General features: G+C 36.4%; 4 protein-coding genes across 4 annotated transcripts; 2 read left to right on the forward strand and 2 right to left on the reverse strand.

Moving 5' to 3' along the window:
- The first annotated feature begins 3,424 nt into the window (after positions 1–3,424).
- LOC105559407 lies at positions 3,425–5,117 on the forward strand. The gene is made up of 3 exons (XM_012007665.1): positions 3,425–3,862; positions 3,981–4,107; positions 4,270–5,117. The coding sequence occupies exons 1-3, from the start codon at positions 3,815–3,817 to the stop codon at positions 4,401–4,403; spliced, it is 309 nt and encodes a 102-aa protein (XP_011863055.1). The 5' UTR covers positions 3,425–3,814; the 3' UTR covers positions 4,404–5,117.
- A 140-nt stretch (positions 5,118–5,257) lies between these two features.
- Positions 5,258–9,287, forward strand: LOC105559406 (esterase FE4). Its single transcript, XM_012007664.1, has 8 exons — positions 5,258–5,541; positions 6,461–6,586; positions 6,659–6,818; positions 7,018–7,391; positions 7,749–7,920; positions 8,048–8,241; positions 8,392–8,536; positions 8,861–9,287. The coding sequence occupies exons 1-8, from the start codon at positions 5,344–5,346 to the stop codon at positions 9,154–9,156; spliced, it is 1,665 nt and encodes a 554-aa protein (XP_011863054.1). The 5' UTR covers positions 5,258–5,343; the 3' UTR covers positions 9,157–9,287.
- On the reverse strand, positions 9,288–18,253 carry LOC105559408 (retinol dehydrogenase 14). Its single transcript, XM_012007666.1, has 5 exons — positions 18,141–18,253; positions 14,665–14,940; positions 13,597–13,836; positions 12,439–12,821; positions 9,288–10,098 (listed from the first exon to the last, which is right to left on the reverse strand). Exons 2-5 carry the CDS (start codon positions 14,933–14,935, stop codon positions 9,994–9,996), a joined length of 999 nt encoding a protein of 332 aa, XP_011863056.1. The 5' UTR covers positions 14,936–14,940; positions 18,141–18,253; the 3' UTR covers positions 9,288–9,993.
- A 711-nt stretch (positions 18,254–18,964) lies between these two features.
- Positions 18,965–21,418, reverse strand: LOC105559416 (sperm flagellar protein 1-like). Its single transcript, XM_012007675.1, has 4 exons — positions 21,313–21,418; positions 20,453–20,752; positions 20,144–20,362; positions 18,965–19,775 (listed from the first exon to the last, which is right to left on the reverse strand). Exons 1-4 carry the CDS (start codon positions 21,416–21,418, stop codon positions 19,465–19,467), a joined length of 936 nt encoding a protein of 311 aa, XP_011863065.1. The 3' UTR covers positions 18,965–19,464.
- Between the last annotated feature and the right edge of the window lie 2,552 nt (positions 21,419–23,970).

Below are 23,970 nucleotides of genomic sequence, written 5' to 3' on the forward strand. Positions count from 1 at the left end.
CAGGGCTGCTTTCGCGAGAGGATCAAAATGATCCGGATTAAAATGACCCTGTGCTATGATTGGTCAAATCTGAAATTTCGTAGCATCACATTGAAATTTTATTCAATGAAATTCCAGATTTGACCAATCATAGCACAGGGTCATTTTAATCCGGATCATTTTGATCTTCTCACGAAAGCAGCTCAGGGCTCCAGGACGTGTTCTCTCCCTACCCCGAGCCATAGCCTCAGGTTTACCGGGCACCGTCCTTTCCTTGAACCCAATCCACCAGGGTGTGGCTTCCCTGTGGAAGGCATCACCCACCTGTACCCACCTTGGCATTTGCCCAGAGTCCACACGGGAAAACCATGATCAAAAACCGTGGAAAGGGCAGTCTTCTTAAATGGAAAATATCACACGAAGTAGAAGGGAAGTCCTTGGGATGAAGGGCAGGATTGGAGTTCCGTCTAACATTGCAGAAGGTCGGAAGATCTCTCGTCCCTTTCCCCCGATGAAAACAACTGCAAAATAACAGAACAACGCAAAGCAGAAACGAGATTTTAAAAAGAAATTTGTAACCCTCCCGTTTTTTTGTAATGTTATTATTTTTTTATTCCATGGGCTCTGACTCCGCCGCTTGCCCTTTCTTCTCTGACGTGTCCATATTCCCTTTAAAATCATAATCCCTATACGAGAGTTTTCTCCCTTTTGGATAAATTCAATGGCTTTTGCCCTCTCTATAGCCACACTCAAGGAGGATACCCCTTCTGATTGGAGGGTACGCCTAATAAAATTGTTCCAAATAACAGAGACAAATTGCGCGCAAGCGATTTTTTCGCGCACGTGATGTGTACACTCTGAGTAAGCCAGACGCGACAATCTCTCTAGCTCGGAACCGAACGTAGCCAAATTTTCGCCGTAACGTTGCTTGCGATTTATAAACTGCGTATAGAAATTTTGAGACAAGTGTCCTTCCCCAAAACGTAACTCCAACTTAGATTTCAACTCGGAGTACCCCAAGTTAGTCAAATCTTGTACGGACTCTAAGACCGAACGCGCTTTTCCTCTCAGACATGAGGCGAGAGCCACTGCTTTCGAGGCGTCCCCCCAACCGTTCGCGCGCGCGATCAATTCGAATTGCGAGAAAAACTTGCGTATCGGGACTACCCCGTCGTATGTATCGGGCTTAAGCTTATAGCCCAGCATCGCGCGTGCATCACCGTCCCCGACAAACGGTCGTTCTAAGGCGGCGCGACCCGTCCCCGTGACTGCGTGACTCGACTCCGCGTCCCTAACGGCAGGATTATAAGAGCGACTTAGCTGTGTATTTCGAAGCCGCTGTAGTTCCTCGTCTCGTTGCCGAATCATCTCTGAAAACTCGGCAACCTGTCCCCAGGGAGAAATGTAAGATCGGATAGACATATCTATCAGACGTCGGAGCAGTCTAGTCTAAAATAATGTCTAGAAATATTTAAATTAGATGCAATGTGATTTTGTGTTATTTGTGTTTTTTCATACACAATGTACACAATAGTGGTGAATTATTAATGAAAAATTCTTTTTAAACTGCAAGTTATTTCTCGACATCTAATAGACATCTAATCCCCGATAGCACAAAGATGAACATACCCAGACAGCACACGATATCCTATGGATGTCCTGGGAACATTCTTAGGACATAAGGACGTCCAGAGGATGTCTTTAAAACGTCTTCAGGAGATCTGTGCTGTCTGGGTAAGTTCATAGAGAATTCATTTTAAAGAAAACATATAGAATTAGAAAAATGAATATCTGAAGAATTCTTGAAGAATTAGTCTCAATCAGTTCGTCTTGAAGTATTCTTCTGAAGTTCATTATAATCATGAATACTTCGCGATTCAGTACTGTGAATACTTTAAGAATTTATGAGGAATTATTTGTCATGCGCGAGTATCCGCTAACCACCATCCGGACGTTCTTGTGCAGCGTGTTACCACGTGCAATATTTTGTGTGCGTAACGTTATGTGCAATTAATTTTGTGCAATAATTCTATTGTGTAAAAGAAAGAATCGAACAACGAGAACCGAAACGGAAGAATCATCCGATTGTCAACGAGCTTCGGTTGAGAGTATCTCACTGTTGAGTGAGAAATTATAATAATGGTGTAATGTTACTGCATATTACATGTGTACATACATTGGGTAAATATTTTGTAATCCTCTTTGTTCTAACACTATTCCCCTTGAATTCATAAAGTTTACATTTATTGAATTCGAGATGAATACTTTAAGAAGTTGTCAGGAAAACGATTTATGGTGCATGTAACTTCCTCTGTCACTCTTATTGTATTCTTCTATGAATTCCTAAAGAATTACAATTCAGAAAAAAGAAAACTTAAAGAATACTTTGTGAATTCAGTGTGCTATCTGGGATGTAGAGGCCTAACTATCGGGCCTCGCGCGGGATGATGCAACCACGAGGATCAAAAATTTCTCTTGTAGGTGAGAAGACACGCTGTTCCCTCAACGTCCCGAACGAAACATCCCGAATTTTGAAAAGAGACTTGTTTCCCGTTGGTTAAACCAGTTAAACCGGCCGCGAGGATTGTGTGTAGCGTTCACATGCAAGCGAGCAGCTTTGTAAGTGTGGTCTCAACGAAGAAAGAAAGAGCAGATCCCCAGATAGCACACTGAATTCACAAAGTAGTCTTTAAGTTTTCTTTTTTCTAAATTGTAATTCTGTAGGAATTCATAGAAGAATACAATAAGAGTGACAGAGGAAGTTACATGCACCATAAATCGTTTTCCTGACAACTTCTTAAAGTATTCATCTCGAATTCAATAAATGTAAACTTTATGAATACAAGGGGAATAGTGTTAGAACAAAGAGGATTACAAAATATTTACCCAGTGTATGTACACATCTAATATGCAGTAACATTATACCATTATTATAATTTCTCACTCAACAGTGAGATACTCTCAACCGAAGCTCGTTGACAATCGGATGATTCTTCCGTTTCGGTTCTCGTCGTTCGATTCTTTCTTTTACAGAATGGAACTATTGCACAAAATTAATTGCACATAACGTTACGCACACAAAATATTGCACGTGGTAACACGCTGCACAAGAACGTCCGGATGGCGGTTATCCCAGTGAGAAATGATTCGTCGATCGACGTCGAAATGATGTCGAATCGACGTCAATTCGACGGTGTCGATGTCGATTCGACGTCGTTTCGACGTCGATCGACGAATCATTTCTCACTGGATAGCGGATACTCGCGCATGACAAATAATTCCTCATAAATTCTTAAAGTATTCACAGTACTGAATCGAGAAGTATTCATTATAATGAACTTCAGAAGAATACTTTAAGACGAACTGATTGAGACTAATTCTTCAAGAATTCTTCAGATATTCATTTTTCTAATTCTGTATGTTTTCTTTAAAAGGAATTCTCTATGAACTTATGTTCATCTTTGTGCTATCTGGGTCTAAGCTCTTCTCCCGGCCGAAGTTGGCCGAAGCGCTGGGCGCACACGTAGTACACGGCTGCTCGCTTGTGTGCGTTATCCCCTCTCCGACCACAGCGTGCTGCAAAAGTAGCGGAGTTTGCATCACTGATTACAATTGAATAACGAATGGGAACAGGAGACCATTGCTTTGGCTATCAAAAATTCACGCGAATCTTAAGTTTGGATAAAAATTTCTAAAGTCAACGACTCTCAATCCGCCTCTAGTAATTCGAACGACGTACTTTTATTGAAGCTTCGACGTTACACATAAAAATACCTCTATTAATAGATCTAAAACACATCGTTCTTGCGGAAGACAGTCCACGACATAGAGCGACATGAATAGTGACACTCGCTCAGTGGATGCGTCTAAATACGAAAAATTGGTAAAGAGATTTAACAGACAGATTAATAGGCGCGACAATCTCGACAATCAGCTAGAGAATATTTTCACATAAGATCAGAAATATACATTACAAATGTAATGTCAAAATGTACATTCAGGTAACCAATGCTCGCAAAATATGTGACAGTCAGAATCAACCTATTCAACAAAAACACAAAACGGACTCTTATAGTTTAACATCGACATCCCACACTTTGCCTTCATCTACAAAACGCATCGATGCAGGTGAGATTTTGCAAGTGATTCTGATCTGTACCTAAATCGACACGTCGCATGGAAAAAAATTATGCTTCAGCTGTCGATTTACTTATCAACGGCTTCTCATCGCTCTGATTTAGTTGTGCGGTTTCTTTTCAATTCCCAGCTTTATAAATTTCAAATTTTCAGACAAATACCAAACCCACAAATTAGTGGACAGCAAGCAAGTTTCGGGGCCGTTTCGTCAATTCGACAAGAAGACATTTCTTCTCGATACCTACGCTCGTATCGTTGCCAACAATAACAGACGTTGTCCTAAGTGATTACGCGAACTTGCTAAACCAAAGAGACAAGCACGCAGTGATCAGAATGATTATGCTGCGAATTTTGATCTAAACTACGGCCATCCAACTAAAACTTACCGTACGGGGGACAAATGCAATTTAAAAGAGTTGAAGAAGAAATAGCCCGTAATGGCTCGTCGTAATAAAATACTTTAAATGCACTTTCTCATGTGACAATTAATGCGTGACAACTGCAGAACGATGTCTAAAAGCACATTCAACAAATTGGAACATTGTTTAGCTCATCATTTTTGAATCTGCATTTCACTCAATCAATCAATCAATCTTTATTACACTTCAGCCTGCATTTTACTCTAGAAAATAAAATACAATCTTTCTCCTCTTGCAAAAAGAAACGATATATGAAAAGCTAATGCAATAAAGTAATTGGATTTTACGTCTCTTTCCTGTAGTAAGATTTAATCTTTCCTGCGAGACTCATTATATAATCCTCACGTTGAGGAAAATATGACCTACATCAATTATCAGCTATATCGTTTAAAAAAAAATGTACCGGAGAGGAAAAACAAATCGCGACCCTGTTGGAGATCGTTTCTGCGGTTTTATCTGCGCCTCTCGTCGAATAGTTCGCATTAATTCTTGTTTCGTATTGGCTCAAAATCCCGTGCGCATGCACATTTCAATTACAAAACCGTACGTGACCTCACGTACGCCTAGCTATTTGTGAGAAACACTCTCGTCTACGATGGACTCAAGTTTCCCAGAAAGACAATTGCGATTCGCGCGCGCGTCTTCCTTCTCGCGGTCGGGTATAAAAGGCCTCGCGTTGCCCTTGAGATGTTTTTAGTGCTCGCTGGTGCGGCACTTAACGTGCCTAACCGGTCTCACGTGCGTGAGTTTCCTGCTCGCATTAAACTAGGCTCCAAACTCTTCCATAGTCTTCTTCTGTGGCAACATCATGAAGCGCCTATTTCCTGTCTTCTTGGCCATCATGGTCGCGCTCGCCGATGACGACCTTGCCGGCGAACAACACGAGGTCACTGCCCCAATCGGGAGAATTCGTGGTTCCATCATGACCACCAGACTCGGCAAGAAAATCTATTCCTTCCGCGGTGTGAGATACGCCGAACCGCCGACTGGACAGCAGCGTTTCCAAGTAAGTATCAGATATCACAACTACGTGAATAATAAAAACGTTAACAATGCGTATTAAAATAATGATAGAGCAATTTGCATCCGCATTACTGGCCAATAAAGTGGTACAAATCTTGCACGACTTTTCAAGAGCGCAAAACGTACCAAGCTCGTTTCTCAGATAACACAGAGAATCCAATCCTGTTTAAAATATTAGGTAGAATATGATATTAGATTACGTTAGATTGCACGCAATTTCAATGCAAATACATATAAGAGTCTTATTAATTTAGATTGAAATTGCACGTAGCCTAATATTAAGTTAAAGTATGTTATCAGCAAAATGTTTGTGACAAAAATATGTGCAAAGTTGTCACAATTGTGCGAAAATCATATACATTTTTATCGCAATTGTTGCCGCATAGTTGCTGTACTCAGTTTGCGTGTTCTTTTTTCTTGCAATATTGCACCAAAGGACTCGCCTTAATCGGCAACCTGCATGCACATTTTTTAGCAAATTAGCAACAAAATACCGGCAAATTGTTAACTGGAAAATTCTTTCTCCATCCTATTTCTGTTTTAAAAATATTCTTAACAGTTCAAAAGAAATTGGCTTTTATGTCATCGATTCCGAGGTCTTTTTTGGGTACAAAAAGTTATTTTTACTATTTACTCTATACGAATTTATACCGAAAAAGAACTTTTATGGAGTTAATTTTCAACAAATGATGCTGATTCACGAAGAGTTTTAAAGAGTGAATTTTTAAAAATTCACTATTGCTATTCGAGTACAGTTTGTGGCATGAAATATGAATGTTGTTTCATAAACGGCCGTGGTCCGTCCAGCTAAAATAGCAAATTTTTGGTAAGAAAACAAGGCAAATCTCGAGTCAAACCTGACCGAATGTTATCTTTGTTTTTTCCAATTTTATTTCTTCTAGATCGCAATTCCGGCTGCGGATTGGAGCGATGTTTTCGATGCGACGAAAGAAGGACCCGCCTGTCCAGCGATACACGAACAGAATATAATGGAGGATTGTCTTCGTGTGAATGTCTACACAACGAAAGTGAGTAATGCAACATACGTTCGCACTAAAGAGAGTATGAAGTCACTAATTGAACAATTATCTTGATCGCAGTTACCGTCAGAGAACGATCCCGCGAAGAGGCCCGTGCTGGTGTTCTTCCATCCTGGCGCGTTTTACTTATTCTCGGGACAGAGTTCTAACTTTGGACCTCAGTATCTGCTGGACAAAGACATCGTCCTCGTCACCGTCAATTATCGTCTCGCGGCGCTAGGTGAAGTCCCTTTCTTTCATTGCCTTTCAGATGAATTCAAACTCTAAGCGATAAAATTGAGGTGAAAAGTTCAAATTTCAAGGAAAACATTTGGTTCATAAAATTTATTCTCGGCAATCACGAGTCTATTGCTCGTCATTCGAAGATAACGGAACGTTTTTTTTCTGTCTAAGAACCTGTCTGTGCTTATCTGCGTCAGGATTTTTGAGCACCGGCGACTCGAAGGCACCGGGCAATTTGGGCTTAAAGGATCAAGTCGTGGCGCTCCGATGGGTCCAGAGGAACATAGCCGCCTTCGGCGGCGACCCCGACAGCGTCACTATATCCGGTTACAGCGTCGGCGGATCGAGCGTAATATTGCACATGGTCTCGCCAATGTCCGGAGGATTGTTCCATCGAGCGATCATGATGAGCGGCTCGTTGAAGATAGAACCGTACCCGACTGAGCAGCTGCACTTGGCAAAGAAGCAAGCCGAATTACTAGACTGTCCCACCGACACCACTGGCTCTATGCTGATCTGTTTGAACTCCAAACCGGTGGAGAACTTCACAGAGACCATACCCAAGTTCTTTGTAAGGAAAATTACATACAGGACGAAATTGATAAATAGAAATTAGTAAATGAGATTAAATAATGAGAATAAAGGCTTATTGTCGCCGGTACATAAGTAAGAAATGTAGAAAAAATTGCTAAACGACGCAACTGGCAATTTTCTCTAATTAAAATTGCCCCAGTTGCATCGTTTAACAATTTTTCTACAATACATTTGAAATTAAATAATGTTCCTGTCCAACGATAGAAACAATATTAATGTCGTAGAAAAATGAAGAAAGGCAAACGGAATGATGCGCGCTTTAGTTTTAAGCGATTAGATAAAGCAAAAACTTGAGAGTAAAAAGTAATCTTTAACGTACTACGACACATTCTAGGAATGGTACGGTCATCCAATTTTAATATGGATGCCCGTAGTGGAACCTGAAGTTCACGGCGTAGAAAGATTCCTGCCCGAACAGCCCATTGATCTTATTAGGCAGGGGAAGTTCCACAAGGTTCCGCTAATCGCAGGAGTTACTAAAAACGAGTTTGATGGTGTGGTCGCCTGTAAGAATCTTCTATTTGTATCTTCTTGTAGTTTTCCAATTGATTCTCAGGTTACGAAGTTAGTGGCTAAAATCACAGAAATTAATAAATATAATTACAATAATAAAATACACATATTCTGTTTTAGACGTCAGCGAGCAACACAGTCTCGGAAATGACTCGTACGTGGATGACTTGAACAATGACTGGTATAGACTTGCACCGTTAAATTTCATGTATGAGCCAAATACACTTCAGTCCAGAAACATAAGTGCCGAATTGCACCAATTTTACTTCGGCGACAAACCGATTGGTCCAGACACTTACAATGGTCTCGCACACGTACGTAAATTGTTACAAAACTATATTATAATATGAAAAATAGTAGCATGTTTAGGATAATACTAAATATTGTTAATATAGCGATATAAATAAAATTAATCGCAATTATATAATTATGATCAATTGTATTCGTATGTGATTCTATTTCAGATCAATACCGATGGCATTGTTGTATACCCAATGCATCGTTCTGTAAATTTGATCGCAGAAAACACCGACCAACCCGTCTACTTTTATATGTCTTCTTACCAAGGGCGATACAGTTATGTCATGTGGAACAAAACCACACCATACGGTATTAATTTTATTCTTGCAGTTTACTTTTTAATTCAAATTGTTTCATTCAATTTGTTCAGACTGTTTTATAACACTTCATCGATTTGATCTTTATGACTTCGGCATAAATTACGGCATAATTATATGCCTTCTTACCAAGGACGATATAGTTACGTCATGTGGAAAACCACACTAAACGGTATTAATTTTATTCTTGCAGTTTACCGTTTAATTCAAATTGTTTCATTCAAATTGTTCAGACTGTGTTATAGCACTTCATCGATTTGATCTTTACGGCTTCGGCATAAATTATCTAAATTTATCATTTATTTTATCATTCAAGGCGTGGCGCATCATGACGATTTACAGTATCTGTTCTTTATGAAAGTCAAATTTCCATTCTTCGAGAACGATGACCCAGAAATTCCTACAGTGGAGCTTATGACAAGCATGTGGTCGAATTTCGTTCAAACTGGACAGCCGGTACTTCCAGCTTTAGCTAAGAATGTTACATGGGACCCGTACTTACCAGAAAGGGACAACTATTTAGACATCTCCGAGGAACCAAGAATGAAGACAGGACTTTATCCCGACAGAATGAAAATATGGGACAGTTTGTTTCCTTTAAGCTCGAAATAGAAATCAACATCCAAAATCAATTTTGCAGTGTGCAACACATGCATATACCAGTCCGATTAATTCATTAAATACACACATCAATCCCTATTACTCAATATCCTATTAAAATAAACGCAGATACAGTTACGTTATAATTTTATATATCTTATTTATTAAAAATGTTTCTTTTTCAGTAAAAAATTATCTCTGCAAAACTATAATACTTACAAAGATATTTTCTAATATTGACTAACGAAGTTTTAATACACCACTGCAAAGTACGTTATACTGGCAAGTTATGAAATTATTACACTTAAAATTTTATGGTCCCTGATTTTTCGCTGCAGTTATCCTTGTTAATAAGGTCAAGGTGAGAAATGACAGAGAATTCTTGCGTGCCATTTTTAAATAAAAAAATACTTGGATGAAGGAACACTTCAGGTCTCTTGCAAACTTGTAAAATATTGCGGAAGCTATGTTCTTCCTTCGACAGTTAATAAACAGCTGTAAAATGAACGCGATACGAAGCCAAGTCATGCAGATTATATGCAAATGCGTAATTAGGCTTCGTGTGACATTCATCTTGCTGCTGTTTATTAATTGTCAAAGGAAAGGGATAGTTTTCCAAATATTTTATAAGTATACTAGAGCAGTTCAAAATCTTTTTTTCATCATTTCAGATAAATATCTTTTTTGAAAATGGCATGCAAGAATCAACGTGTCAAATCTTCTAACCTAAAAAATCATTAAACAGGAACAACTACAGGGATTAGGAACCCTAAGTACAAAGGACCGCTAAGTATATATAGTATAACAAATGACAAAAGTTATATAAAAATTTACAAAAAAAGTGCACATTTATATCTTCGGATCTGATGGTTGCAACTTCACCAGAGGCTCGCTTAATTCCCACAATTTCTTGCCCTTAGCAGGATCTTTCACAGCGTTCGATAATCCATGTTCCTAAAATACATTTACAGAGTGCTTTAAGAAGAACCGAAAGAAAGAATGTTTAAATTGAAAGAGTAACAAAAAGTTATGAATATACAGGGCGTCTCATTTTAAATGATCCATGCAAATATCTCCAAAAATATGAAAGATACGGAAAAACGTTTCAAACAAAAGTTGTTTGGTTCGAAAACGGACACAAGGTTGTGCCATTGACTTGACCTTGCATAGTCATTTGAAGGTCACGTGAAGGTCATCTTCAATTTTTTAAACGAAACTACCTATTGTTTATTACACTATCTTGTTCTACTAATTAATATGAACAACTTTTGTCTGAAACATTTTTCGATTTGCCTAATTCTTTTTGAGATATTCATGAGAAAATTTATAACTTTTTCAATGTTCAGCTTATGATATCTCAATAACTGTTTGTTACGGAGGGAAAAGTAGTACAGGACTTTTTTACTTAATGTGGTCTCAGGAGTATACTGTTGAAATAGTGTTAAAAGTAATGAAAATTATTTATTACATTTGTGTATGTAAATTTTGGGTAAACCTTCGGAAAACCCACGCATATGAAATAAGGGATAACAACACTCAATTCCTACTTATTTTTGTGTTCTGAACATGAATATGTAACTTAGACATGGCGGTCGGAACAAGAAACCAATGAAAAACCCATAAAAATTATGGTTTTTAACATTTATCTCACCAAATATCAAAAATTTTGAAAAATGTTTTAAATAAAAGTTGTAGATCTCTTCGAAATATGCATTTTATATTCTATTCATTTTTACTGTACGAGTGATAGTTTTCGAGAAAAAGGATGGACTTCAATCTGTCCTCCAAATCTAAACATGTATTATGTTGCAGTACATGTACACAAAAGGAACAGAAAAACGCAAAAAGGCCAGCAAAAATCAACGTTAGCTGTATATTTATGCTACAGTGTGTTATATCTTAACGAAGTGGAGCCCCCCCAAGGGGGGGCGGAACATACTGTCTCCACGCATGTATTTCCGCCGTTGTACTGTTCCACATGGGTTTGCAACTTTCCACGTGAAGCGAGATCCACTCCACACCTCTGACATAGGGTGGGTAGGGTTATTTTTAACGAGGTGAAGCCCCCCCGAAGGGGGGGGGCGGAACATACTGTCTCCACGCATACATTTTTCTACCCGCATATAAGTCACTCCCCTCCACCAAATGTAGATGGAAAAATGTATGCGTGAAGACAGTATGTTCCGCTCCCCCCTTCGGGGGGCTCCACTTCGTTGAAAATAACCCTACCCATCCTATGTCAGAGATGTGGAATGGATCTCGCTTCACGTGGAAAGTTGCAAACCCATGTGGAACAGTACAACGGCGGAAGTACATGCGTGGAGACAGTACGTTCCCCTTCGGGGGGGCTCCACTTTGTTAAGATATAACCTGACCCAAACTATGTACGAAGTGTGGAGTGGATCTCGCTTCACGTGAAAAGTCGCAAATCCATATGGAATCGTATATGTACTACAAAGCACATGCTTAGATGAGAGGACAGATATAAGATTTAGAATCCATCATTTCTCTCGAAAACTATCACTCGTACAGTAAAAATGAATAGGACATAAAATGTATATTTTAAAGAGATCTACAACTTTTATTTAAAACATTTTTCAAAAGTTTTGATATTTGGTGGGATAAATGTTAAAAACCATAATTTTTATGGGTTTTTCATGGTTTTGATGGGTTTCTTGTTCCGACCGCCATATTTAAGTTACATATTCATGTTCAGAACACAAAAATACATAGGAATTGAGTGTTGTTATCCCTTATTTCATATGCGTGGTTTTCCGAAGGTTTACCAAATTTTGTGTGTTACATTACACAAACATTTTCAATAATTGGAGCACTATTGCAATAGCATATTCCTGAGACCAAATCGAGTAAAAAAGTACTGTACTACTTTTTTCTCCGACAAACAGTTATCGAGATACCATAAGCCAAATATTGAAAAAGTGTTGTCAATTTTGTCTTGAATATTTCAAAAAGTATTAGGCAAATGAAAAATGCTTCAGACAAAAGTTGTTTATATTAATTAGTAGAGTAAGATAGTATAATAAACAATAGGTAGTTTCATTTAAGAAATTGAAGATGACCTTCACGTGGCCTTCAAGTGACTATCCAAGGTCAAGTCAATGGCACCACCTTATGCCACCCGTTGAACTAAACAACTTTTGTTTGAAACGTTTTTCCGCATCTTTCATATTTCTGGAGATATTCGCGTGGACCATTTAAAATGAGACACCCTGTATATTGCTGAAAGTTTTAAAATATTGAGGCTCTTTCGAGAAAATCAACAACAATTCTTACAGCACAGTCCATGAAGTATTTTCCTGAAACTCTATTAAGTTCGCTGGAAACTGCGAGATGAATGGTCGTCTGTGCGCCTTGCTTGGGCGTTTTGAAGAAGACCTTAACTATTAGTTTCAAACCCCAGGATAACGGGGCGGGTACGTTTCGCCAAATTCCGCTGTCTATCATCCCGGGGTGCAGGCAATTTGCCGTCACTCCCGAGCCCTCTAGACGTCGCGCCAGCTCCAGTGTGAAGACTATATCCGCATACTTCGATACGTAATACAGATACGCCGGCAAGGACGACGTTGGATTGATATTGTCAAGATTTAAACTCGCCAATCGATAGAGCTCTGACGCAACCATTACGATGCGACTCGGTGTCGATCGTTTCAATAAGTCTGTAAATAGCAAGATTCGTCTTGGATTACGTACTTACATATACAGAAGGATACCTTGTACTATTTTCCTGGCTTGACGACGTTAATAATAATAATAATCTGCTGTGATTTATAATAGCGTTTCTTAGTACTTGTAAACGCTTTGCGTAAATAATGAAACAAAACGGGATATTCTGGTAAAGTGTTTCTCGTAAGATTTTCCTTTAGTCACCTTTTCGCCATTTATTTCTTTACTAGATCCGACACACATAATAGATCTTGCATAGTAAATTATTTTGCAATTTAAATTCCTTTAAAGCTTCGACCATGATGTGTCAATATAAACTTAATAATTAACTTTGAATACCCAGTGAGAACACTAACATCGAGTCAACGTCGAGTCAACGTCAATGGGATCAAAACCAGGTTCCAATCATCAGTTTTCGAAAAATAATTAAGTTTTGGAACCTTATTTTTTTGATTAAGTTACTGCGTTCAATGTTTTGAATCCTTTTAACATCTTATTGGAGAGAACTGCCGAGTTAACTTATTTAATACAAAATTTAATATGAAAATTAAGTCCCAAAACTTTTAATTATTTTCGAAAACTGAAATGGTTGCGACGTGGTTTCGACCCCATTGATGTTACTCGACATTAGTGTTCTCGCTAGGTAATTAAACGTAATGTGCTAAGAGATCGAATAAAGAAATATTCTATTGTTATTCCACACTAATTAAACGCATTGGCGTAACAAACGAATCAGTGAATACGTTTTTGCGTTATAATTTCTTATACCGATTAAAAGGTGCGTGAGTAAAAATGGCCCAAAGTAATTGGTAGCCATAGTCTGTTCTAATCCGTCTTCCGTCACTTTCTTCCTGAAAGTCTCCGCAGTTCCAGCATTATGAATCAACACGTCCAATCTCCCTTCCTCTTGATTTATTTGCGACGCAAACTTTCTGATCGATTGCAACGATGACAGATCCAATTTGCGGACGACAATGTTGTTATTGTTTGATTCTTTCACAATCTCATCTGTATAAATATATGTGTATATCAGACATATCATTTGTTACAGAATACGTAGAAAAGTACGGAAAATTTAGAGTACACATTGCTTCATATTACAATAACACTTTTATATTTAAATTCAAAAGCTATTAAAAATAAATGGCTTTTTGTTCCAACAAACAGATAATGTAGAATTATCGCAACAAACTTTATATGCTTCTTTGTGCTTTTTCCTCCAGTAATTTGTAAGCGGACAAAATGCAATACCTTGATTTATTGTTTTTAAAATAGAAGCAAATTAAAAACTTCGCGTTGGTAAATATGAAATATACAATAAATCTGTATACACATGTGTATCTCATTTTTATGTACTATTCGACCTGCATGATTGTTAGATCGCGACATTGCGAAATAAATTAATGACAAACGAGGAAATGCACCGTTTAAAAAATTATGCAAGTAGCCTAGATACACTTTGCACAATAAATGTATAGCAAGACCTTGCTCAGTGACTACATTTACAATTATTAAGCGACTTCGTCACCTCTAATTATAAGCTAATGTGCGCGCTACTCATTCATAAAAACTTCTGTCGCAATAATATTATAATTATAAGTTTTCAAATCACAATCAATTAAGTTCAGTAAATTAGGTTCAGCACACAGATGCTAACTCGTAGCGTCTTTTTACACTTAAATCTGTATAACTCTCTAGAAGGATAAGCAGAAGTTTTTTTGCAATAATGACGCGTTTTCAAAGAAGATCGAGAGATAACCAGAATAATTGTCTCATTCCTATCGTGGTTATTTCCACTCGACAATGTTATTAGAATAGTCATTTTAATTGCGAAACCTTTCAGCTGATTAGCAGTGTCCGTGTTTCTGCAGGCCATAATGATCCTCGCGCCTCTCTTGGCAAGATCCTTCGCTGTCTCCTTACCAATACCGGAGGTACATCCGGTGATTATCACTGTTTTACCATCCATTCGGTTTTTACTCTTGCAAATGCCCAAAGTATAAAAAACGTACAGGCGGAGACCCACCAGGAGCAATATCGCGCCACTCGAGACAATAGCCGCAATCCAATAAAGCACCGTCGTGCAAGAAGTGATATTCAATATCATGTTATCTAAACAAAATTATACAAAAATATCAGATTAAAATGGAATGTTAATTAATGTACTTTTTGCATTGTGACGTGTTATTGGCAAATGTATTATATTTTACTAAAAAGAGGAGAGAAAAGGGAATGATAAGGAAAAAGAAAAATTATTTCTAAAATACAGACACACTAATATTAGAGCAATTGGTATAAATGAAAAACTTGTGCTAATTTTTCCGTAATATTAATTTCTCTAGTAGATGTTATTACCGGTTTAGAGAGAGAGAAAGTGCATCAAGATGCGTCTACTTGAACGTGAATTTTTTGTTCCAAGCAGACGCATCTTTGCATTTACATTTTTACGACTTGGCCGAGACAGCTCGAAAGCATCCGGATTCTACGTAACCGCAGCGTACAAGGTCATTGACCATGTATACCGTTTTACAGACACCGAAATCATTCCTCAGTGCGACTTTATCACACTGGACGCACGCTTATGCTTTGCGAAAAACAGGATAAATCAGTACCTAAAATAGTTTCTTTGAGATGCATCGAAACGACTTGTCGTAAAATGATAAATACAACCTTATTAAAGGCAATCAATTAACCAATTTTATAATAAATAAATTTTGACGTAACGTTGAATTGATTAATTTATAAAATTGTTCTAACCCGTATAGCACAGAAGCTCGCTTTGCAGCAACGTTGCAAAGTTACAGAATCATTCTATAAACATGCAATATAGTTCGAACAATAGTGCAGCAACATTAAAAAAATATTCTAAATCTTTTGAACCCCATCCTGTAACATTTACTATTGCTTATGACTAAACAAACTTATTCTTTTTACAGATAACGTATAATTATTACAACAAACTTCGTATGATTTTTTTACCCTTTTTTTCCAATAATTTATAAGTTGAAAAATGTAATACCTTGATTTATTATTTTTAAAACAAAACCAAATAAAAATTGTAACGGAAACATTTTTATTACGACACATTTTTGCCACCAGAAATAAAGATCTGCGATTACATTTAATAAGAATATAATTTTTCTCCAAATCACGGACTATTAAAATAGATTTTTTTTTATTACTGAACAACACGTGGAATAATAATGTCCTTGTTACAGTTTGTGTGCGCTTAAATTATTTGTTTAAAATTGTTTCTTGTCTTCGAAGAAAAATGTAGAGTTATAGTTAAAAATTCTTATTACAATATATTTTTGCAACTAGGAAAGGCTTTCAGTGATTGATAAGAGTATAATTTTCTTGCAAATTAAAAATATTAGAAAAATGAGAAGCAAATTGTATTTTTAATAATAAAATAACATGCGGTATGATAATGTCTCCTCCCATGTATTCTAGAATGGTTTTACGTCGTATATGTATATTAAAGTTATTACTGATTATAACCCGAAAGTTATTACTTGAGTATAACCCGAAGTAAAATTGCACATATATACAATATGTATTGTACTGTCACAATATTACGTAGTACTTCTAAAAACACTAAAAACAGACAGTTTACCGTTGCCACAACCTCTCAACAACATTCCACAACGTTTATGCAATGTTGCAATCTCGCATTTAAATATTCTCGCAATCTTACTGTGCTGTAAACATAGAACTTATAGACATGGCTGTAAATGGGAAGTAAAATTCACATATAATTATATAAATGTATATACAATATATGTATAATCATATATAAATTTTACTTCATATATATGTATATATAACATGTATATAAATATATGTGGGATATTAAAAAAAAATAAACATACAGAGTTGTTTTATTACTTTCCAAAATTGGATTCATAAAATTATGCGAAACGCAAAAATTTTTTGTGAACTTTGTTATTGGGTATATCATAAATGAGGAAATAAATTGAAATGACCTTTACGATAATTTGATATATTTATTCCATCATCAGGTGAGACGCAGCATAAATATAAATATATATGACATCAGTCAATTATTACAAATAATTACCGTAATTTTATAAATCTATAAATACTTATTATATTATATAAATAACAAGTATTTATAGATTTATAAAATTACGGTAATTATTTGTAACAAGTGACCCTGTCAGAAAGAACCCGTTGATCGACGTTGAAACGATGTCGCATCGACATCGAAACCGTCATATTTATGTCGATTCGACATCGTTTCGACGTCGATCGACGAGTCATTTCTGACTGGGGATTGATGTTATATATACCTACTTATGTTTACGCTGCGTCTCACCCGATGATGGAATAAATATCTCGAATTATCGTAAAGGTCATTTTAATTTATTTCCTTACATATGATATATACATAACAAAGTTCACAAAAACTTGTTGTGTTTCGCATAATTTTATGAATCCAATTCCCTCAAAAAATAAAACAACTCTGCATATTAATTTTTTTTAATCTCCCACATATATTTACATGTGTTTTTATATATTTGCTTAAGTTTTACATATCGTAGGATACGTTTAATCTGTGCTTTTTGCACGCAAGTGGTTAGCTCATGTATTAACGTATAATTTTGTACGTAAATATCTAACAATGTACAAAAATGGCTCAACAACGCAAGCAAAATCCTATCCCCATGCGTCGTCATAATGCTAGATGTTTGCGCGCGAAGTGTTTTCTGGGACATTAATCATTATCGTAAAGTAGAAAATTATTTTTTTTCCTCAGACAATAATCATGTTCCTTCTCTTATTCCTTCATTATGCAAAAAAGTTACTCAGTCAATGAACTAAACTCGATTTTGCTAACTTGATACTGTAAATGGGCCACTTGAGTTCACTTGTTCTTTTCTCTTTTCTCGACGTCTCCCACTCCCAAATTAATGGCCTGTCACTAATATGATTTCCTTTAAGTCTACTCCAAATCGTATTAAAATCTGTAAATCAATTTCTGATAGAATATCTATTTCTATGCACGATATCATGCATTTGTAACAATTTCGGTTTCAATAGCTGCCGATGGCACGATATTTTGTACAATTCCATTCCTTTAAAACCTCACGATTAAAAATACCTAAAGTATATTTCAATGTTTCTGTAATATCCTCAAAACAGATGAAAAGTGACATTTGCATAAAAATAGAATTTCCCGTAATTCTCAATAAATCCCGTAACACATGTATTAGGAACTGATGTGCATACGCGAGAATGTGCTGTAAAAAAAGATACGCCAATTGAATTTATATGATAATCGTACTTACATCCGCTTTACAGTAGAATTCTCATTAAGGCTCTCCAGTATTTCGTGTGCCGTTACGACCCAAGAGCCGGTATACGACTGACTACTACCGAGATCCTCTTTCAGGTATAGGTGAGTGGACAATATTGGCATCCCCTTCTCTCGCTGCGATGATGAGAAAATGGCCTTGATGCAACTTTCCTGGTGTGACTTCGAACAGTCCAATTTCACATATTCTTCTCTCGACGAATAAACTCGATATTTTGTCTTCCGAACGCAATCTTCGCCTTCTTGCAAAGAGCATTTCTCCGACAAAACCCAAACTATCCTTGTGCAATTTTAATACATGTAAACTTTAAATGTACGATAGACGAAATTATTTTGACTTGCATGATACGAAGATCAAAGGAACTCGGTAAAAATTTTTTCACACATGAACGTGAATAAATATATGTATAGAAAAACATGTATTGAATTTTTGTAATTATTTTCGATCTTAACGTTTAACATTTTGTAAATACTTCAATTTGCGATTTATATTTTTTACTTTCACATGCCTTAGTTTTCTTCCTATTGTTTTTGATTATTGGAGAGTCCTAAACTTCAGTTAGTGTAAATATACAGAATTATATAAAAATATACATCAAATATGTCCATTTTATACAATTTTACACAGTTCTATGTACTTTTATAATTGTGTACAATTGTACAAAGTTATGAATAAGCAATCTTTGCCATTAAAAAATATAATAAATTTATAAAATTATATACAACTGTGTAGAATTGTATAGAATAGTATAGAAATATACAATGTATGAATGTGGACATATTCCATGTATAATTTTATATAATACTATGTATTTATGCATGCTCGGGCATAAAAAATTTTTTACCGGAAAGTTAAGAATTTAATTAAACGCGTAGCCAATATGTATAATACGCTCTCACAATTCTCTTTGAACTGAAAAAATGAATTATCAACTATATCAACTGAAAAAATTACTATTAACTCAGTCAAATAATTAGGACGAGTCGAAATAAAATTCGATACGCGGCAAAGGATTACGATACGATACTTCTGTTCCATTAAAACGAGAACACTTTTCTTAATTGGAGCATGGCTTATTTAGAAAGCGGCTGTTTGATTAGCCGACAAATTGAATTATGCAAGTTTTATTCTTAATTTCTACATGACCTGATTCGAATTGAAAGAAGCCGTCGGTTACGATGTGTCAAAAGAACGATCCTCTATTTACATGCAACGGAATAAATAATGTAATAAGTATCGGCGATGTTTTATTTCTAATTTCACAATTAAGTCTGCGGCCTCACGCCGCTACGAATTTTTAATTTGCTTTGGTCTCGTTAAAATTGTGCGATCGCGAGCGTAATTTAGCACGTACGCCGTCGACCGATTGCGAAGTCGCCGACTGATCCATTTCGACGGCGTTTTGTAGAATCTGTGCCGCCAGACTGGAGATGCGCAGATCCTTGAGTTTCATTGAACTCTCCAGATACGCGATTTTGTGGTTCAAGGTGCTTATCACCTCCTCCTTTTCCTGCAGCTCCTGCTTCAGCTCCGCGTAAATCGTCCGTTTCGCACTTTCATGGTCTGCATCTTCAATTCGCTCTGTCGTCACGTCCACGAGCGCGTCGCCTTTGAACACGTTTGAACATTTATCAATCTTTATCGATCGCAGATTGTCTTATTCACAGAGTTGGGAAGTAACTCGTTACTCGTAACGAAGTTACAGTTACAGTTACTTTATCGGTAACTCTAACTTAACTTCGTTACTTTCCCTCCATCTCTAACTAACTCAACGCAGTTACGTTTTTCGATAATTAGTAACTAATTGAATAGTTACATTAATGTTGCTTTACATATTTTTTAAACCTCCACAGATCGCATTAGGTTTTGCACGTGCACGTAAACGCTTTTATCGACACTTAACAATTCAAACGTAACTGTAACTAGATTCCTTTATAAAGTGACTTTTCCACCTGCTTATTCATAAAATATCTTACGCCTGCGGTAACGAGGATGAATGCAATAGCTAAAGATGTTCCATATACGGAAGAGGCAGATAATCCAACTGAAGACAAAGAGGGCGCCCTGCTTGAGACACGTAAATTTCGACGGCTTAATTTCACGAGTTTCGTTATCGATATCGGGCTCGTTTGAACTTTCTACCAGTGATTTCAGGTAGCTATCGTTGTCCGCCGAGTTGTCCCCGATCTTCTCTCCTAGAAAGGGTACATTAAATAGGGTCGAACGAGACATTAGCCGCAGCATCGTTAAGCAAATGTGATTACTCGGTGTCTACGCGTCATTACCTTCTTTGAGCTTCGGCCTGTGCGCTTCTACACCGTCCTTTAGAACTTTCATTCTTAGCTTTGTCAAGAGTCTCTCGATTGCACCTTGCGACCCATTCGCCAGTTGATGGATCGCGTCGCTGCTCAATTTCATGTCAAGTTTCACGAGCACCTTTCGGTTCAACATTTTCCAATTCTCCCTCTTCGTGTTTACGCTATTCACCGGGACATAATTATGAAGCTCTACGTGCCGGGGATAATACAGCTTCAGCACCTCCGCCGTGAGAACTATCGAAGGACACAGTGATTCAGCATCCAATCAAATTCTGATTAATTCAATTTAGCATGACAAAAACAGTACAGCAAACCTAAGATACTGTAAGCGCAATATTCTCACAATTGCTGTTATTTCAAATGCTTTAATAATTTATACAAATTTATTGCTTCTACTTTTACTTGATTTTACAATTATTTAACTTCGAGAGAATTTGCATTCAGTCAGACTTGATATTCTAAAAATTTTGTGTTCTCTTAACTTAAGCTCTGAAATTTAAAAAAAATCCTATTTTAATAATAGTAGTACGTATTTTGACTTCAATAACACTGCAGGGTTAAACAGCGATAAACTTAAGAAGTAATATCTGTAACCTAACCACTTTATTGACAGAACAATTAATTTTGTATTGTTTAGTTTAATTTTTAGGAAAAAATTCAACAATTAAATTATATAGTTAAAAGCTTCGCTTTAAAGCAGTTCTGAATTGCCAATTGAATTGCTGATTAAAATTAATCAAAGTCAGTCGCAACGGCCCTTAAACATATCCGTTAAGAAGAGAAAAACGCTCCGGACGCGAGGACCAGCTCAAGATCGGAAAGTTTACCAGCATCCGAGAAATCTCTCGTCAAGTTTCTCGCAGGTCTGGAAAACGGGATGCCATCGATCCATTCGACGAGCTCCTTGTCGATCTGCACCGTGTCGCTGATCATCTTTCTTTCCTTTTATAGATCAATTTGCGATCAATTCATAGTCGGATCAGTTATTCGGAACGTTTCAATGTCACGCAAATAATCGACGAGGGAATTCCGGATCTGCTGTCATTTTCCTCGCGACACGAAGCAGAGCGAAATTGTCCGTCAAAACTACGCGACAGATCGACTAATTGATCTTCCTTTATTTCAAATCAATTTCCAAGATAGTCGATAAAATAAAGAAAAGAAAGTCAACCTTCGAGATGAATGCCATACATATTGCAGTGTATTTGCACACTGAGAATCGAAAAACAGTAATAGTCCCTGAATTTTTGCTCATTCTCAACTTTTAATCTTAATACGCAAATGCTTACTACAAAAAAAGTAATGTTCGCTGAAAAATGCAATACCATCTAACGACTAAGGTTGTAAGCGATATATTGTATTAAAGGAAACATGATTACTGAACAATTTTATTATTGAGTGATGTGCAATTCCGTAACCATTACTGTTGACCACCAGCATTAAAATAATACGTAAATAATATGTAGCCTAACAGTAGGGTAGAATTTTAAAACATATACATATAAATAGTTAGCTCATCGTTAGCGTACTAGACTAGTAATCCGAAATCTTAGTTTCAAATCCCACAAAGCGTTTCCAAAAATTGTAACATCCCACACAGCAAAACAAGTTTCAGAAAGCTTTCCGAAAGATAACTTGGAAATTAATATTGAAATGTAAAATTGAAATCATTCAGGAATATCTTTGAAACGCTTCATCAAAATTACATATCATTGAAAGCTTTCCAAAAGATACCTTGGAAATTAATATTGAAATGTAACATTGAAATCATTCAGAAGTATTTCTGAAACGTTTTATCGAAATCATTTATGATCCTTCTCACTGAAATATTTCAGAAATATTACAAAACATTTCAGAGAAATATTTCGTACGTAATCTCTAAAACATATGTTATTGAAAGCTATCCAACATATAACTTGGAAATTAATAGTGAAATGTAAGATAGAAATCATTCAGAAATATTTCTGAAGCATTTAAGAAATATTTCCGAAGCATTTAAGAGATATTTCTGAAGCATTTCAAAAATATTTCCGACGTATTTCAGAAATATTTCCGACGCATTTCAGAAATATTTCCGAAGCATTTAAGAGATATTTCTGAAGCATTTCAGAAATATTTCAGAAACATTTATGATATCTCAGCTTCGCGGACATTTCATGTATCTGAAACATGTCTGAAATATTTTTTTGAAAGGTTTCATATTTCATTGACAGCTTTTTGAGAGCTTTCTGAAATATTTCGATGTTGTGTGGGGTGTTTGCTGACTACTGAGTGATTTGATTCTATCTTTTTGATGTCTTTAAGATGTTCATTTATGCGAGTTTTGAGGTGTCGCTTGGTTTGTCCGATATAGGAAGCGTTACAATTCTTGCAATTGATTTTATACACTATTTCAACATTTTGGTCGTGTTTTAATGGATCTTTTTCTTTTCTTATGAGACAGTTTAATTTTTTGGGTACTGTTAATAAGGTACTAAGTCCCAATTCTCGGAGTTTGTGTTCAACATTGTCGCTTACGTGTTTTATGTAAGGGAAGCTTAGGTGAAAAGATCGAAGAGCTTGTGTTTGTCATTGTTTAAATTATCGTCATGTTGGATTTGTCTTAGTCTGGATTTTATGTGTTTTTCTATTAATTTTGAGGGGAAGCAGTTGTTAAGAAGAATGTTGCGAACTATTTGTATATTGTTTAGGTGGAAACTAATGTCGGAAAGAAGAATTGCTCTGTCGACCAGGTTTAATATAGTGTTGATTTTGTACTTGAGAGGATGGTTGGAGAAAAAGGTAATGTAACGTCCAGAGAATGTGGCTAGAGCTGTACCAGTTTGTCAGCAAAATTCCGTTGTTATTAATTACGCTCGTGTCTAGGAAATTGAGGGCGTGATTGGACGCAATTTCGAACGTGAATTTTAAACGGGGGTGGTAACTGTTAAAGACCTCGAGTAGTTCATCGAGATTGGAGGTAGGGATAATGGTGAAGATGTCATCAACGTATCGGTAAAAAGTTTTAACAGTGAAGCTAAGGGACTGCAAGCATTGTGTCTCGAGATCATCCATAACAATGTCACCAAGGATGGGCGACAAGGGGGATCCCATACATCATGTTAATATAAAAATTAACAAATTCTTCTCTAATTATCTCTTTTAACTCTCTTTTAACTATAACGTTAAAGTACCAATGTTTGAATATGTACTTAAAATCTACGATTCTTTGTGTCCTCTTTAAATCAATTTTCAATCATTTTTGTTTGGGTAACTTTTAAGTGATAAATTAAATCATGATGACGTCATTATGACGTCATTATGAGTTTTATGTTCTACCTGGGAACGGATGACTTATGGATATTCTCAATGTCCGTAAAGGATATTTATAGAACGGTTTTCGGATATCCGTGTGCTGTCTGGGTTTCGATAAAACGTTTCAGAAATACTTCTGAATGATTTCAATGTTACATTTCAATACCCAGGTAGAACATAAAACTCATAAT

The sequence above is a fragment of the Vollenhovia emeryi genome, unplaced genomic scaffold (genome assembly GCF_000949405.1).
Source record: "Vollenhovia emeryi isolate VEMERY1.0 unplaced genomic scaffold, V.emery_V1.0 DF939274.1, whole genome shotgun sequence".
NCBI lineage: Eukaryota > Metazoa > Arthropoda > Insecta > Hymenoptera > Formicidae > Vollenhovia > Vollenhovia emeryi.